Source organism: Lepisosteus oculatus, chromosome 5 (genome assembly GCF_040954835.1).
Source record: "Lepisosteus oculatus isolate fLepOcu1 chromosome 5, fLepOcu1.hap2, whole genome shotgun sequence".
NCBI lineage: Eukaryota > Metazoa > Chordata > Actinopteri > Semionotiformes > Lepisosteidae > Lepisosteus > Lepisosteus oculatus.
In genome coordinates, this window is record NC_090700.1 from 21674328 (window position 1) to 21693513 (window position 19186).

Here is a 19186-nt window from a genome sequence, read left to right on the forward strand (position 1 = left end):
TAACAAACTGCTTTTTTGTGTTTGAACTCTGTACGGTATCTGTCAAATGTCAAAGTTATGGATGATGGTATGGAGTAATTCCAATAAGGTTTATGATACACAGAATACTCAAAACCAGCAGCTACTGTATATCACCCTGCAACTCACAAGCGTCACCCACTGAAGTTAAGCTGATGTGAGCCTGGCCAGTGCCTAGATAGGAGACCTTCTGGGAAAACTAAGGTTGCTGCTGGAAGAGTAGTTAGTGGGACCCTTAGGAAGCACTCACCTTGTGGTCTGTGTAAATCCTAATGCCCCAGTATAGTGATGGGGACACAATACTATAAAAAAGGCTCTGTCCTTCTGATGAGACATAAAACCGAGGCCCTGACTCTTTGTGGTCATTAAAACTCACAGGGCATATTTCAAAAAGTTAACCCCGATGTCCTAGCCAAATTTGACCCCTGGCCTATATCAGTCATGGCCTTTCTAATAATTCCCATCTATCAATTGGCTTCATTGCATTGTTCTCCTCCCCACTGATTGCTGATCTGTGGAGAGTGTACTGGTACACTTTGGCTGCCGTTGCATCATTCAGGTGGGTGCTTCACATTTCTAGAAGTAGATGGAAGCCCCCAATGGCCTGTAAAGTGCTTTGAGTGGAGTGTCCAGAAAAGTGCTATATAAGGAATTATTAATAACAATGGTAATAATTACATTTTATTAGTAGTAGTAGTAATAATAATACAAATTTTAAAACACTACAGAGCTAAACTGCAGGGAAAGAAATATTTACATAATTTGGTGCTTTATTTTCTCATATACTGTATTATTATGATGTATTTTAAAAGAAAGCTATATACTGTAGATAATACATTTCAGAGTTTTAATAGCATACCCTGTAGTCACTAAGAATTTTGGGAATGGATCAATATTATAACCAATGTTTGCTTTCAGTCTTTCACAACATTAAAGATGACAGGGATAGCATGATGGCACAGTGGTTAGCAATTGCGGAGCAATTCCTGGGGTGCTATCTGTGTGGAGTTTGTATGTTTTCCCTCTGTTTGCATGGGTCTCATCTGGGAGTTCTGGTTTCGTTCCAGTCTATAGACATACTGTAAGGTAAATTAGCTTCTGGGAAATTTGGCCCTAGTATGTGTGTGTGTGTGTGTGTGCGTCTCTGTGTACCCTTGCGCTGGTTGCTTACCCATGAACCAGTTCCCCATGACCCTGTATTGGTTAGAAAATGGATGGATGGATGGATGAATGGATAAAGAGGACAGAACCTTCTAGAATTCAAATTTTGATTATAATGCATTACATAGATTCTTAAAAACTAATGTATAAAGTTTTTAGCAGAACATTTAACATTTAACATCTAGCAGAACATTTAAACTAGACTTATGTCAAGATTTCTTGGTGTTTGCATAATCTTTAAAAACAGTTACTGAAATATAGATGTATGATTTCACAGAACATTTTTATAGAAAGTATTTTGATTCTAACAAATTATTTTTATTACATCAAACATGTAGCTTTGCCATCAGCGTTTCATTTCTCTGGTAATCCTTAGGACAAAATAATGCCGATAGCCCCTAATTTAACTTATTTTAAGGCTGATTTAACAGGTGAAAGACATATCAGTCAAGAAAGAACAGAAATCCACATGTACTTGTTAGTGATATTAATTTAATATCTAACCATAATAATGCCAATATAATGGTTGATTTACTTAAATTAGATTAACTTAAAACTGTAGAAAAAGTTAACCTTTAAAACATAAAAGAAAAATGTAGCAATTAACCAGTAAAATAAGTCCACAAATATGTGATTGTGATCCAAAATTTAGTGTTAACCTCATGATATCCATATCATGCATAGTGTACATTTCATTGCAACATTGAAAACAATATTGATTCTTAGTTTTTTGTCTAACTTAATACAGATTTACTGGGTGTTAAGTAGTTCCAATTCTATCACTATGATCACTTGCCTTTGTGGAGTTTTATTCTCATTATTTTTTTAACAATTATATTTAACAGGCCTTAGATAAAATAGAGGTTTGGTCCTGATGAAGGTACTTTGAGGAAGAAATCTTAACCTTATACAGTGTGTCTTAATGTAATAAAAATATATGTTTATGGAACATTTAATAAAATGTAAAGGTGAAAATATTGTGTATATTTCTTTTGTACTTTGCACCTTGTAAATATGTTTTGGATGTGTGTGTATTTCACCTTATATTCAATGGAAAAAGTAATTTGCTGGTGTGGTGTAAAGAAATAAACATAATGGTTGTCTTTTTAAACTACTTCATGAAGCATGATTTTTTTTTCAGAATTGCTTTACAATGTATGAATCCAAACCTGATGGAAATGTTTTTCATGTGTTTTGTTTTTTTAGGAAAAGGCTATCCTCAAAGGCCTCGACCTGGAAGTCCATTCTCCACAGACAGTAATACAAGTGCAGCATATAACCAGAGCCAAAAGTCCAGGCCCATGAAAAAACACAAGGCTGGCAGGCTGGAGCCAGCCCCAGCGCCTCATCGCAGAGAGGGCATCACAGACGGTGAGTGTGAGGATGTCTGTGACTAGAATGCCAACTGAATTGTACACTTGCAGTATGAAATTAAACAACAGTCGATAGCTACAAAGTGTTTAAAGCCATTTAAGAAAATAGTCCATCAACAATTATTATAGTATTATTATAGCATTGTATTATTATAGTATACGTATTATTATACTATAATAAGTACAAATAATATACTTTAAATATTTGAATGAACCCAAATGTCCTCTAAATCTTGTTGAGAAGAACTTCGTTTTTACATCAAACATTATATACTGTACCATTTTGTTTACAAATTTACCAATTAAATAATACAATGAGTATTTCCTGCATTTATTGTGTCCCAGGATGGCACAATGGCTTGGTGGTTAGGATTACTGCATCACAGTTCTAGTAGTCCTAGGTTCCTAGGTTCATCAGTGTTGAGTATATACAGTATGTTCTCCCTAGGTTTTGAATAGGTTTTTGCTGAGTGCTCTAGTATCCTTGTTCCTTCTAAACACGTACTGGTTTTTGATTTGCAACTCTAGGTTGCCTCCCCAACATTCATTATCATGAGGAAGACATCTGGTCTCCTCACCTCATTACACAATCATGAACAGAATGGACAAAGTGTTGCCTCTTTTTCTACACTGTGTGCTCTGGCAGTCAAACTGTATGGGCAGACTGATGCCCTGAGTGAATTAGGAACTGCAAAGAAAGAATTTAGCAACAATAGTTTAGTTCCTATAGAATTTAAGACCAATAGGCATTGCCAGTGAGTATTCCCTAACAGTAAACCAGGCAGTAAAGGTGGTCTCAATGATGACTGTATATGTGGGTGACCTTGAAATAACCATCTGTTCACTGATCAAGTAAACAATAGAAAAAATAAAACAATCCTTATTACAGTCCATCTACTGCAGCTGACACTGTTGTTGTGATATGTTTTCTTTATCAAGCATGGATAAATGGTGAAATGGCTGCATAATCAAATTGGTTTCATCTGTGTTAGAAGTCACAGGGTAACATTCTATGATGTGTTGGGTTCCTTCAGAAATGCTTTTTGGAAAATAACCATATCACCTGAAATTATTTGAAAATCTTGAAAAGAAAGTAAATGTATTTAATATTCAAGTAAAGGTTTTATATAATCATTTTATTGAAAAATAATTAAGACGTCAGAACTACAAGAAGTGAAGGTAATAATCCTGTTATCTGAATGCCCCATCATTTGTAAAGCTCCTTCACAGAAGGCTATTATATATATATAGTTACTGTATAAATCAGTCTTCATGTGTAGTTTTATATGCCATCTGTATCAAGAACAATAGTGTGCACAAATGTGAGTGTCATAGCATAGGAAGTACAAAAGTGTGTTGCTACTGAGGCCTTTTTGTGTGGATTACTTAGTAGCAGTGCTGCTATAGTATAATATCTTCTCATGGAATAGGATCAGTATCTGAGAAGAAGGGCACACCCAGACAGAATACTGTACAGAAGCAGTATATGATATGAAAATACATTGGTTTTCAAATGGTATCCATTTATTTCAGTGACATTTCCCTTTTTTTCAAAAGTGCTTCACGAATGATTTTTGTTTTGATTTCTTTAAAGTATTTAATTAAACAACATGTTTTATAATGTAAATGTGCAATCCAAAATTAGAGTGGTGCTCTTCCTCACAGCCCAAGACACAAGGCATCCAATTAATCTTCCAAACCTGCTTCAGCTGGGTCCAGTGACAAAGATAATTTGTGGTAAACTATATTTATAACACCCCAAATAGTGATACTAAGCTAATGGTTCATTCCAAATGTATTTTTTTAAATTAATACAGTGGTTTATAAACTTCTAAATAAACATAGTTGCTTTCCTCATTAATTAGTTGTGAAAATGCATGTTTAGCATGCAACTGGAGTTTGTCTCGATGGAGCTGTCCTGTTTGAAAAACAGCAGGGCTATCAGGTTTACTTAGCAGGGCTTCTATTTAATAAATATATTTTGCCATAAAATGTGGTCAGTGTGGTGTCTGCTGTAGCATAGAGAAGGCAAGTGATGTTAAAACATACATTTTTTTAATGTGTTAAAGATATCTAATGAAAAATTGTACATTCTCAGTAGTGTTTATGATGTAATGTTGAAACACTATGTTTCATTTGTTACTGAAACATAAAAAGAGGATTTCTTGCCCTTGATGTGTAGTGGCATCCTTGTGTTCAGAATGAAGTTGTTTTATCAATTATCTTTGTCGATGCTTTTCAGATCACATAATTAAAATATTTTTCAGTAACTGAAAGAAATAGGTCAGGAAAATTGTATCATTTATTTCAATATGTGGATAGCAAGCAAAGTCGTAAGCTAAAAATAATGTTTTTTTTTAGGAATATTTATACTTTTTTATATTTTGATGGATGCTTTTCCTTTCTAGGGTTTATAATGTTGAAACAGTGCACTACTTTCCAGGAGCTCAGTTGTGTCTTTCCTTGCAGACCTCCCTCCCCCTCCAGACCCACCGCCATGCCAGGGCTCTAGGGCTCAGCTCGGTGCAGGACAGCGAGCTGGGGGCATGGCCAACTCTGGAGAGAGGAAGGCCAGCTCCTTGGAGCGACAGCAGGTCTCCAGCCTGGAGGAAAAGAAGAGCTCCCTGGAGAGGCAGACTAGGACATCTCTAGAAAGACAGCAACAAGCCCAGGATTGTGTGGGCTCTATGGAGCGCAATGATGATGTCAGGAGACACCACAAACAAGCACTTGGATCAGGTAGGTTAAATGAAATGGAAACAAACTCATCAAGTTCTGCTTTACTTTGAGTTTAGCATTATAAGTGTTTATGGCTGTCTTGAAAAGTTCTGATTAGTGACATGATACAATTGGGATCCATTGCCAAGCCATGAGAGAAAGTAAACTCAGTGACTCAGCAAGCAGATGTCACTATCAAGATGTCACAATGAACTCAACTTGGAATTCCTTTTAGTAAAAATCAGGTTGTTATGCAACTCTGAAGGATTATAAATTGTAACTAAAAACCTAACCTAAAATTTAAAACCTAAAAATCTAAAAATCCCAGTAAAATTTTCAATAGAATCTGAGGTAGTCAGGTATGAGCCTCTTATAAACTTTTAAAAGTAAAAAACAACATTTTTGACAACTGTCTCTGGCTACTTGAAAATCCCACTCAAAGAAGGGTTTAGTGTATGAGGTCAGCTGTACCAACATCTCCAGCTCTCCTTTGTCAAAGCCTCACTAAAAAGTAGTTGCAGTAAGCTAAAAATTTCTGAAAATATTGAATAACTTTAAAACAATCCATATACAGTAGGTATAACTGGTACCGCTGTCACACATAACAATATATATAATTGAGAAAAGAGCCAAGGATAATGATTTGAAGATTAGAGATGAAAGAGATTGTCGGGAAGCCTTCATCCAGCAGTAGATGGAAAAGGCCTGATGGTGATGCAGAATATATTTAGAAACATGTTCTTATTGCCTTTTCATAATTCATAATATTGTAGGTTTAAATTAGCCTTTGTTGTTTTTCAGATATTGTAATTGGGTAACAGGGCTTATTTTTAATGTTGAGTCAGTCCCCATGCAACCCATACTGTACCTTTAAGCTCAGACTTAACTCTGTTTAGAGGATTATGTGCTCAGTATTCTTTATTCTTTCCTATGCTATTGAAATATGAAATTCTCCATGAAAGGAAATGCTGACTGCAGTCAAATGCTTCACAGACATGCTGTTATCTCATGTCTCATGTTTTGCTTCAAATGCTTTAAATAAACGGGAGATAAATGAAAAAGATTTTCTCATCTATGGTCCTTCAAAAATCAGCATTCTTCATGCTTTCAAAATCCCTCTTGCCAAGCTTCTGGTATTGTTCAGTGTGAGGGCTGCCATGTAACAATGGCCCAGTTTCAAGTGAAGTCACAGCATTTCCTGAAAAAGTTCAAGAAAGTGTTGCTCAATGGCAAAATAAACATCCCTGCAGAAAGACAGTGTAAGTCTCATTTATATGTTAATTGCAAAGACAAAGCCTTTTATAGACACAACATTTTACATAGAAAAAAAATAGTTTAGAGTAACTAACCAAGGAAAAGAAGGGGTACTACAGTTACCAACAGTATGCTGGTTTTGAAGCTAATTATCTCGAACAAAAGACATTTTGCCTTTTCCATTCTACATAGTACAATTAGAACACAGTAAAATATTCAGTAAAGATTTCTTAGATTCTAGGTCCTCAGCAGTTTTCTGTCATTGTGAAATTGAACCTATGTTTTTTGTTTTTAATTAGTACTGTAAATTCAGAAATATACTATCAACAGATATACAGTATACTGTATATATACTCCCCCAGAATATACATGAGTGGGATAGGACAGCACATCAAAAATATCACTCAGGGACAAGAAGCTATGTGAATCAATGGTCTAGGAATCTAAATGAGTAAAACATATAAGATAAGACCACTTTACAATTTCTTGAATTAGGAATTTGTCTTTTTCACATACCCCAGCTTGCTCTCCATGAAACACATAGGCACACAGACAGGGAGAGAGAAGCTTGGGGTCACAGCACAGAGTCAGACATTTATATGGTGCCCCTGAAGCAGCTGGGGTGAAGGGCCTTACTCAGGGACCCAACAGAGTAGGATCCCTCTGCCAGTTGCAGGATGTGAACCAGAAACCTTCCAGCCACAGCCACAGATCCTTAGCCACAGTGCCACCACTCCATCCTATTTAGGCCAGGTAGATCTTGCTTTGTTTACTTAATATAATTATTCAAACAAACAACAACAATAATGGAAACAAAGAATGATTGTGTTATAGTTAATTTAGCTTTTCAGGTGTTTTATAAATTCCACATAAAAGATTAATTCTAACATTTCAGACATTAGTCATTCAAGGTAACACTTCTACCTGCATTAAGAACTGGGTAATGGAATTCCCCTGTTCAATCTTTCCATCCAACAGGCACCTTCAGAATCAACCTTATAATACAAAACAGAGGTCAAATGTGGAAAATTTGGAGACGTGCATAAAGTACAAGAGGCATGTCTTTACACCAAGGGTTGTGGGAGTCTGGAACAAACTACCCAGCTCTAGTTTTAAGGCTCACATACTTGCTTTTCATTTTTAAACTTCTTACTGTATGTTCTTGCAATTAAACAAAAATGCTAAACAGATCTTCTTCTTCTTCTTTTTCACAGCCTTAGTCCCAGACTGTCCTGGGGTCAGCTGCTTTGGTTGCTCTTCTCCACTTGTCTCTGTCGAGCACATCTTCCTCACTCACTTCACATACCTCCATATCTTTTCTCACACAATCTATCCATCTCTTTCTAGGCCTGCCTCTTCTTCTGTTACCTTCCACCTCAAATTCCATTACCCTCTTTGTTACTTCCTCAACGTCCCTCCTCATGATATGTCCATACCACCGTAACCTCGCCTCTCGCATCTTCTCAACCACATCCACCACCCTACATCGTCTACGGATTTCTTCATTTCTGATCTTATCCTTCATTGAAATCTGTAGAATCCATCTCAACATCCTCATTTCAGTTCTTCTCATCAAGTTCTCTTCCCTCTTTCCAACTGCCAAGCATTCAGCTCCATATAGTAGTACAGGTCTAATCACAGTCTTGTACATTTTGCACTTTAACTTTCTAGGAATTTTCCTGTCACAGATTATTCCAGTTATTTCTCTCCACTTGTTCCATCCAGCTTTCACTCTTTGTTTTACTGCCTCCAGTGTTTCTCCTCTCTCAGGAAGGGCATCCGACATAAAACCATCTTGCCAAAACCATGGTTGCAAAGAACACAAATGCTAAACAGATATAAATGACATATACATGTACATGTAATACTAATCTGTTTTGGTTTCCATGTAACCTCTCCAAATGTAAAAACAAGAGCATAACCTCTGTAGTTAGCCAAATAGAGATTCATTTTGATGGCGAATTCATCAGGGAGACATTTAAGCAGGTCACTTTTTTTGACCTGCATGAGGATTTAGCCAGGATTTCTTGTATTTTCCACTGGCTTTTGTCTATAGTGCAGCTCTGGGTATGTCTGTTCACTTTGCATCACACTGGTGTCGTCAATTGGCTCTGGCGTCTTGCAGATGGCATCAGTAGAGGCTGTATGCCAACACACGCTCCTACCAGGCCAGTGTACTGTTCTTGCCAGCATTTGCAGGCAACACACAATGTTCTTGGACAGTAAATAGGGACGAAGGGAGTGTTTCCAAAGGTGCCAAGTACTGCAGTGCTTAGCTTGTTAAAAGTCAAACCAAGCTTGTATTTGGAGGCTAAAATTAAATCTATCACATAATAAACCACATATATATTTAATTATTAGACATATTATTATTCTTCACTTACTGGCCAAACTACTAAGAATCCCCAGTGGAAAAGCCTGGGCCTCTATGAGGGAATAACACAGTTTTGAAACATTTGCAACTTTATTCCATCATAATTTTCTAGGAGAATTATCAGTGAATGTCATGATGACAATGGGCAGATCAGGGAAGGTGAATGACTTCTGTCTCATGTCCATGGCCAACCACTCATTGTCTGCCACGAAAAGAGTCTGTTTTGTCTCACTGAGGGTACTGATAGATTGGTCAGTGAATGCAGTGAAACCTATTTCAAAAGATCTTTTCTTTACATGCTAAGTAACATCTCTTTATTAGAGTGAATCACTATATTCTTGCACTAAAAGCTTTACAAGCTAATTGTCTGGGAAAACCCTCACAGCTCATTATAATGCATCATACAATTAGACAAATCTACATTTCTAAAAGAATCAGTGCTGATGTGAACTGCTTTGATTCTGCTGCAGAAGAGGTACTGGTTCCATACAGCAAACCCAACTTCCCATCTCCTGGAGGACACAGCTCCTCGGGAACTGCTTCTTCCAAAGGGTCCACAGGGCCAAGGAAAGGTGATGTCACACGAGGGTACATGGGGACGAATGGCCAAGGACAGTACTCTGGAGAATTATGTAAGTGTGTAAGCACAGTCATAAAACATACAGTACTCCTTCACGACATCTTTTGCACATAAAAACAAAACTGCTTTTTATTGAACAGTCATGTACTTTATTTTTAGTTGTTTTAGGTAAAAAACAATTTAATTGAGCTATTTTACTGTGTTAAACTGTATTAAAAATATTCCATCACATACTGTTAAATTGATTTCTTTTCATGTTTATGAAAGCAAAGTCTTGGTACAGTAAAACCTCAATATTCTCAAATTCTATATTTGCAATTTTGCCTGTTCGCGCAAACGTTTTAGTGATCCCTTTTTCCAAATTTGCCTATTTGCAGGCTGCACAGTAGGAGAGTAAATGCAGCATTTTCATCTCATGGATCTTCTTCATCTGACCTGCAGAAGTCTCTTTAATTTGGGTACAGCTTGGTTATCAAAGGGTTAACATGTTTATGCAACAGTTCATCATGGTTTATGGTTTAGTTATTCAGTTTCCTTCAGGAATGCATTGGATGTGCATTGTGTATAGACCTGTTATCAAAGTAATTCCTGTATGTGACTCAGTGTTGTGCTGCAAAATAAAAGAAATGATAGAAATACCCCTTATGGTCCCCTATGCTATCACCGTCTCAGTTCTTGTGTGTCTTGTGGAAAACAATTAAAAAAAAAAATTAAGACAAATTGCAGGACAGTGAGTTCTTTGAGTGGGTAAGGAGTAAGTACACTTAAATTATTTCCTTGTCTGTTATCACTGTGCTGTACTAATCTTTTTACAGTAGTGTTGCATTAATAATAGTAATGAGAGCAATATGTAAAAAGTACAGTATACAAAATGCACTTTACTAAGTAAAAAAACTCTTAATGCTGGTCATTTTGAAGAACTTAACATTCTGCTTGCATTAATGAACTCCTTTATACAGAGATAAAATGAAAGGAACCAACAACTAAAGCCTGCATCATTTGGAAAACTGACATGCATAAATATTGTAGTAATTCTGTTTTGATGTCAAGGAGTAATTGTTTGTCCAACTACCCATCCTATCCTCAGAAAATACTCTGGAGTACACTAAAACCAGGAAGATTAGTAGATGAGATTTAATCATCTAATATATTTTAATGCAAAACGACACTCAGAAGAAAAAAAAAGTCTGAAACTTGATCAAGTTTTTTAGAATGTCTTTTCATTTGTTCTGTTATTCCATAACTCATGAGGCAAAATTGTTATTTCTTTATGTAGTCACTAGTAACAGCAGAATAAATGGTACATTCTTAAATTTAAATCCTTAAAAAAACATCCATATACATTAGATGAGGTAGATTTTAAAAATATAGACTTTCACAATCAAGAATGAAATAATATTAATTCCTTACATTTATATAGGGCTCTTCTGGACATTCCACTCAAAGTGTTTTACAGGTAATGGGGACTCCCCTCCACCACCAATGAGCAGCATCCACCTGAATGATGCGACAGCAGACATAGTGTGCCAGTACGCTCACCACACATCAGCTATCAGTGGGGAGTAGAATCCCATCATAGATGGGGATTATTAGGAGGACATGATTTGTAAAGGCCAATGGGAAATTTGGCCAGGACACCGGGGTAGCACCCCTTCTCTTTTTGAGAAACACCCTGGGATTTTTAATGACCACAGAGAGTCAGGACCTCGGTTTTACATCTCATCCGAAGGACGGCGCCTTTTTACAGTATAGTGTCCCCGTCACTATACTGGGGCATTAGGATCCACACAGACCTCAGCACCCCCTGCTGGCCCCACTAACACCTCTTCCAGCAGCAACCTTTTTTCCAAGGAGGTCTTCCATCCAGGTACTGACCACACCTGCTTAGCTTCAGTGGGTTGCCAGTTGTGAATTGCAGGGTGATATGGCTGCCGGCCATAAAGTAATCATTCAAAGGAATCAAAATGTGATAATTCAGGACATCAAGACTATATGTGTTTCTTGTCATTGCTTCTCTCTCATGCATTGCCTCCAGCCCTGGTTCTGTAGAACCCCAGCGTCATGTTACATTGGAATTTTGAATCCAGTAACTTGTTCATTTGCATAACTGAAAGATAGACAGAGAAACAGAAACAAATCCCTACTGTAGAGCAGTTGATCTTGCCACGAACTACTGTGTGTCCTTAAATTTAAGCTCAGAAATCCGATACAAGGTAACTGGGCCACATTTGTATAACAAAAAATGGCATATGCTAATCCCTGCTCTGTCTCTTTTCTTTTTTTTCAGAGTGCATTGGAAAAGAAACACCATAGGATGAGAATCCATTTCAGCACCCACCGAAGTGATAACACCAGTTGGTGCAATGAACTTTTCCCTTATTTATATACCATTAGCAAAGAAAAAAGGAAAACTGTAAATGTGATGTAAAGACACACAGACACATATCCCACTGATGCTGATTTCTGTTTTAGCCTCCTTAAAATAAAGTAACACACCTCCCACCTTAACTATTTCTTGTCAGGAAAAAAAAATAAAAAAGTGATTTTAAAGTACAAATTCGCCCTTCAAGACAAAGGGATTTTGTTTCTGTAAATAATCTTTCCGTTGTTGCATTGCTATGCAAATTCACTTCGGTTTTGGCTTTTTCATATGATATTGTCTGTTTTTATTGGTCATTTGTACTATATGTGAATTGATAGGCTGTGGTGCCATAAAATAATTGTTTTATTATATAACATTTTTTATTATTATTGTTTATCGTTTTTGCACTGCAATTTTTGGTGATAAGCACAAAATATAAACTCCTGATAACATGAAGAATCCAGACTGAATGTGAAGAGGAGTTTCTGTACTGTAAACTAAAAAAAAAATATATATATAAGAGGTTTTGCTTTGGAAAGGGCCAGCACCCCAAGGAAGGTTGTGGTATTTATCTAGACCTAACATATACAGGATTAAAAAGGCTAGAAATAGATTGTGATAGTGGCAGGTGTATCTGTTAAAATCATAGTATTAGTGTAGAGCGAAAGAGAACAGGTGCACACAGAGATGGCTGAGGTTCAAATGGCACACACTAAATAAATCTTCAATGGGCATCACAGTTCATTTGGTGGAGCCTGCTCCTGTCAATAGCACCTTTCCCAGTGTGAATTCAAAGGAGGGTGGGGGCTGCCTGGGAAGTGATTAAAAGACCATAACACTCATTATAATGCCACATTTGCGTATTTGTAGTTTTGTTTCAATTCATAAAAAGGTACGGGTAATGCATGTTGTTTCTGTCAAAGCTATCTACAGAGCATGATAAGGTAATGAAACACATCTCATTTATGGAATAATCTATGCAATGCACAAAGACTTTTCTCTTCTTTCTTCATTTTGATTTATTTCAAGAGAAACAATAGTCTTTGAGTAATTGCTTGCTTTTACTAAGCTGAAGAATGTATCCTTGCTGTTTTTTAATGTGGTTCCCTCAAGTCATGGCCTGTCTCACTTGGCTAGTACTAACACAGGCACATCTGTCCAGCACTCCAACCTACACTTCAGCTTCAGGGACCAAAGTACAAGCTCCTTCAGCAGAACAGCAAACAGCACCTAGTATGTTGATTTAGAGCAGGAAACAACTTTAGTCAATGTGGTTTCTAAGGTATATGATTCCAGCTTTTCCCTTATAGACAGGATGATCTCTATTTAGGAGTGGCTAGTCGAACAAGAGCCTTGATTGCTTGAAGAACTGGTCAGTGTTCCAATTCACTAGATCCTTCCCAGCTTTGACTAGACTAAATTTTCTCAGGGACTTCAGGTCATCCTTGACCAGCCCCACTTCAGCCCCAAGTGTCATTAGAGGAGTTAGAGCATTTAGCTACAAAGATTAAGGGAGCAACTGGTTGATTCTGAAATGACATCCTAGTTCAACTTTGTAAAACTGCACTTTTGAGCCTCTCATGACCTCTGATGTCTAAACAGACAGTGCAGTACCACAATGCTTCATCTAAATAAATATAATGCGGCAGGGTCACAAGCCATGAGGATTTTCTGACTAGGTGTATACCATGCCATGTTAATAGAACTCTCCTTGACCTGACAGAAGAAAAAGCCAGATCTCAGATTTGTGGCTTAACTCTATTCCAAAGCAATGTGATGCAGATTTGTTTTTGGCATGGGTCCCTGATAAATCAAGTTATCAAGGTTCCAACTGCATATCAATTCCCTGCTGGAGACTTGTGTTGCGTCCTGCCAGTTACAACAGAACAAAAAGAAGCCCAGAGGAGCTTCTAAAAAGACTAGAATCCATGACCTTTTCTGAAGGTCCATCCAGAACCCCCTAGACACCGCCTCCAAATAAACATCCCTGATGTAAATCAGCAGGCTCTGGTGCTACACACTTATCTGGTGCTGTAACTCACCACAAACACCCCATGGGTAATCAAAACATTTACAGTCACACCCCAATTGAAAGTATGTCCAACCTCCTTCAGGAGGTAGTGATATTTACTTTGAAGAACTCCCTTATATATGCAAATATTCTAATCAGATGACTAGTTTCCTACTGTATATATGCCATCCTAGGACTCCACATCTTTCGTTCTTTATCCCCTTACTTGATGACTATGCTCAAGTTGATGTAAAATATCTGTTTACTGATAACATGGTTATCTGCACAGAAAAAAGTGAGGTCACTTTTGTTGGCCTTCAAATCTGAAAACAAAAGAGGAAGGAGCTTAAGTGCATTGCCCAGATGAATCCAGAATATGGACAGGTTTCATTATGTCGTTACACACAATGTTTTATTGGCAGCTTTATTGTAAACAGTCCCGCCAATCCTGCATGCTTTTAAATACCTGGCTGTATTTTTTGTATCAGATGATAAAGGATACATCCGCAGCTGTACATTCTTTTTGAACACTTATACTAGCAGACATTAGCCTCACTTCATACTACCCACTTTTAGCATTCATCAATGATAATTGACAGCTTAATTGACAATTCAAGACTTAGAACTGCAATATACAGCTTCAACGCTTGTTTGTCCTCGCTATTGGCCCTGCAACTTCTGGATGCTCATGGGAAATGAAAGACAAGGAAAATGTCTGTTGCTTTCCTATGTTTCCATATCAGGTGATTGTGAGCTGGCTGCCATGTTCCTTCCAATGGATACATGGTCACTGTTTTTCCCCAGGAATTACCTTTTTTTTTACATGGGTCTAAATGTAAGCTTTAATCACCCTGGCTTAAGCTTTGTAAAAGAAAATAATAACTTCAAAGAGATACTTCAGTATTTGATTATGTAGCAATAATAATCTTACCTGACTTCAAAATGTCCCATTAATCTGTTTCATCTCCAAAGATGGCATTATTTTCCTGTTTGTATCTTTAAATATTATTTTCATCCTGAAAGGTGATGATATCCCCCAAAACTTTTTTCTAATTAATCAACATCATCTTCATAATGTTTACATGCTTATAAAAGGAGTTTAAATGCTATGTGACTATTCTCTTTGTGTTGTTCCATGGTGTTAGTAATATGCACTATTAATTAAAATCAGAGAACTACAGTTCAAAATATCAGAAAGAAATAGAAGGAATGCAGATTTAGTATTTCATTTCTATTTTGCAGGGTATTGCTGTTAAAGCACAGTGCTCACAAGAGTTTTATCCCAGCTGTGGTTATCTCAATACATTTCGGTTTTTATTTCTCTACATTTTATTTGCTTTTTACTTATAATAAGTAGAATTTACTGACAATTTAGAATAATTAGAATGGGAAACACCTATTCCATATTCCCACCTGTGCTGATTAAGTAATTAGACTAATGAATGTAGTTTGTGACATGCCTATATTGTTGGCTGCAACACCTTGTTTAGAAAACTAGAACCAAACAGATGCAGGGAAGCACTTGTGACAAAGTGTGTGTACACAAAGTACTGTATCAATCAAGAAATCATTTCCATCCCTGTTGATGAGTCATAAGAAAAAGACAAAACTATAAATCAGCTTATAACACCCAAATGGGTGTTTTCCAGTTTTGTCAAATGTTTAAATGTTAGGTGATATTTAATAAAGGATATAGCATTTATGTTAAATGTGATCAAACAAAACTGTATTCTGCTATGTTTACTTTTGAAATGCCAGGGGATGGTCTTGTATCTAAATGGTATTCTTCTGTGGAAAAACATAAAAACTAGAACATTAGCTACACACAACAGTATTGGCACCCTCGGTATCTTGAATTTGTAACTTTACATAGAACATCTTAACTACTCACAAAAATAGCTACTGTGATGAATAAGTGTTCAATAAGTGTAGAACAGATTTCACTGACCCTTTAGTATAGATATATTGCACACTATTAAATATTCTTATTTTAGATAAAGTTTACTATTTTGCAACTCATAAAACCAAAAATAGACCTTTTCTTTTTTTTATTTTAGGTCATCACATCAACTATTGAAAAGAAATAACTCACATACTTTGATAGTTACCTACTGTATGTGCAGCACCTAGTAGCAACATATTTAGAGTGCTCCTTGCATACTAAGTTATTTCTGCTGCCTACTATATAAATTTGGTGGCTGTTTCAGCAGCTGTGTTATTAATATTATGAACACACCTCACCCTCACCCTTTTTTAGACTTCTTTTCCTGCTGAAAACATTATTTATTATTATAAGATGGGTTTTTATTTCCATCAGCTTTCATTTACTTTGCTAATGATAATGCATGGTGAGGATGGTCAGGCTTTTTTACATTAAGGATGTATTTTTCCAAGTCATCACTGATACAACTTTCCATAAAATTGTCTATGGCAACACATATATAGAGAGAGTTTCCATGATTTCTGAGGAGTTACCATAAATAGTTTTCACCATCAATAAAGAGACAGCACTTTTGCAGTTTTAAACCCCCAGGCAGTCAGGTGCATAGGCTTGCTTATGTACACTGCTGACACCTCACACTGTGCAGCATCACCACCTTTCACCAGTCAAGAGTACTTCTGACTTGTTTTCTCACAAGGAATTAAACCTGCCCTTTATAGTCTTAAAAACTTGAAATACACCTGGTGTTCATAATTTGTCAGTTTTTTTTATTTGGGGGTGACAAACTCATCTCCAGATGGATGGCTGGAGTCCCCTGTGAAGTCATCACCAGTCTGTAGACAGCAGGTCGTCCAAAACATCATTGCTTCTTAAAAAGGGGGATGTCTACATTAATCAAATAAGAAGAGAGCACATGTTTTTTACTGTAGGACTGCGGCACACTTATTGATGCATCAGTTCGTTGTGCAGTGGTGCAGATGCACTCTTATATCTGTGGCCAGACTGTTCTGGAAGGAACCGGTAGACCAGATGTCAAACACCAGGTTGCCCTATGCTTGGACCTAACTTGTATCATACTTAACAAAAATTCAGACAGCCATAGAATCATAATGTATAAGCTCTCTAACAATAATGTCCTCCAACTGCCAATAACAGTAGCAGCCCTAGGTTGGAAATACTGGTTATTTTTGAAGAAATAAATGACTCTCAGCACTAGTTTTACTTCAATGGCAGGAGTCTTCTTATGTATGCAGAACTATTAGCCTTATTGTGGTTTCTATTTATAGCCTCCTAACATCTATAAATGACCATATCCTGCAATAATTTGCCTTTTCTGTGCTCAATTTAATTAACAAATGAAGAAGCAACATTGAGTAAAAATAGCTTATCATTCCCATTTCAAATAAAGCTCTTCAAACCTAATGAACTTTAGTGTATACCATGACTTACTGGCATGTTTTGTCTTCAAACACAATGTTGCAAAGTTGCAAAACCTCTATTATATTTGTTAATATTTATCTTGAAACAAAAAAACAAAACAAAATGGAAGTAGTAATAAAAATGTACCTGTTTCTCTGCTGATTATAAAGCTACTGGAAAACATATGTATGTTTGGTGTCCTTAGTTCAAGTTGTAAATTTGTACTGCAAATGTAGTATGTTCCAGTGTCTTTGTGTTGGATCCAGCACAGACAACATAAAGCTGCATGACTAAACATTGGTGAAGTAATTGCGGTAAAGACCATCCCAGGCCGATTACTAAAGAGTATTGTAAGACAAGATGCTGGCCATGTGCTTCGTCCAGACAAAGATTTCTCTGCACTGTACATGTGTTTTCTGAAAAAAACAAGTGAAGTGAAAGGCCATAATATGTCCATGGTGGCATAACACCATGTGAACAGCACTTGGAGAATTCTGGATCTTTTACTAGATGTTATCAAGCAGTGCCAAGTATATTAGCTTTTATAACATGTGTATTGGTATACTGTATGTACCACTCAAAACACTTTCTAAGTTTTAGTTCATGATGAGATAAACTTCATATGCCACTGGTCCTATATTGTTTTTAGGTATATAGATGAGATCATTACTGGTTACTCAAGAGATTCAGAAACATTTTTCTCATTTTAGGATTAATGGTTGTTCACTTTTTCATATACAGTAGTACAGATACTGTATGTTATGTTTTAAAATTGTTTTGTTTCACTATTTTTTTTTATTTCTGCCATCTTACAACAAGGATTCAAGAACTCTTATTTAGGGGCCAGCATATGGGAGAATTAGGAGCAACAAGTATCTCAGGTTATTTTAGCTTTAGCGTTGAAGCTGTTTGGTTTTTGTATAATTGCATGTTGATGCCTACAGTTTTCTTTCTGTTAAGTGTTATCCTTTTTTAACTTACAGCAGACTGTTATACAAGGGTGCGATGAATGAACAAAAAAGATATCAGTGACATAAGACTAAATTAACAAATATCAACGGGGCTCATGCATTTCTAATGTTGTTTTTCTTTTCAATCATAGCATTGTTTTATATTTATTAATACAAGGTTATATTATAATAAATGCATACAATGTAAGGAATATACATTTTTATGATAAACCAGGTTAGTTATCAGATACGAGAAGTCATTAAGGGTGTGAGTCAAATTTATTGTTAGAGAAAAATATAGTAAATTAAAAGGGAGCACCACACAGTAATTTGCATGTAAGCCATTAAGTATCCTCTTATTTCTAAGGAAGCTTTTTTTTCTAAGGCCTTTGAAAGAAAAAAAAAACATTCTTTGCCTGACAAGACAATAGGAAAGTGTTCTGCTTGTAAGAATGAAAGTTTTCTTGGCTTTCTCTCTTTTTTTAATTTCATACAGTATTGTTGGTTCTTTGTAGCCATTCTGTGTGTTGCCTTTTGCAAAAAAAAAAGAAAAAAACAAAAAAAATATTGTCTGATGAAGTTTCTCTGTACAGTATTGGGAAGGATGGAGACACCCTGCCTACGTTAAAGTTTTTACATTTTGTTCTCTTTCTGTAAACAAACTTCTGTATTCCCTTGCATGTCCTTGTCCAAGAAAAAAACTTTTACAAATTTAGTTCTTGTTCTGTAAAATAAATCCATTCTCCTTGTACCTGGATCACTAGCAACAAATAAAATATTTTTGAAAAAGTGATTGATATCTGTAAGCGTCTTTTTTAACTTTTTCCACAAAAAATCCACAGTCCAAATCATGCTGGTCATATGGAAAGGTTGTATAAAGGAAAGGTTTCCTCCTGGCCAGGTTGCAAAGATATTGCTGTTGCAGGAGATTTAATGTTAGTATTGATTGATAAAATGCCAACTGAATCTTTATGTTCAACAATTCACAAAACACATTTTCTTCTTTCATTGGTCTTGGAATTGT

The 19186-nt window shown here is 36.3% G+C and overlaps 1 protein-coding gene across 13 annotated transcripts in view; it reads left to right on the forward strand.

Annotated features, from left to right (window-relative positions):
- The window catches only part of robo2 (roundabout, axon guidance receptor, homolog 2 (Drosophila)), a 618934-nt gene extending 599979 nt beyond the window's left edge, over nt 1-18955 (forward strand). For 11 of the 13 annotated variants that reach the window (XM_015341922.2, XM_015341928.2, XM_015341923.2 and 8 more), the window contains 4 exons: nt 2386-2550; nt 5022-5291; nt 9369-9530; nt 9856-10116. In XM_015341922.2, coding sequence (XP_015197408.2) covers nt 2386-2550; nt 5022-5291; nt 9369-9530; nt 9856-9875 — 617 coding nt within the window. In that variant the 3' untranslated portion in view covers nt 9876-10116. Of the gene's footprint in view, nt 1-2385; nt 2551-5021; nt 5292-9368; nt 9531-9855; nt 10117-11765 lie in introns of those variants that run through there. The other 2 variants (XR_001477914.2, XM_015341924.2) reach the window with 2 other exon arrangements.
- The last annotated feature ends 231 nt before the right edge of the window (nt 18956-19186 follow it).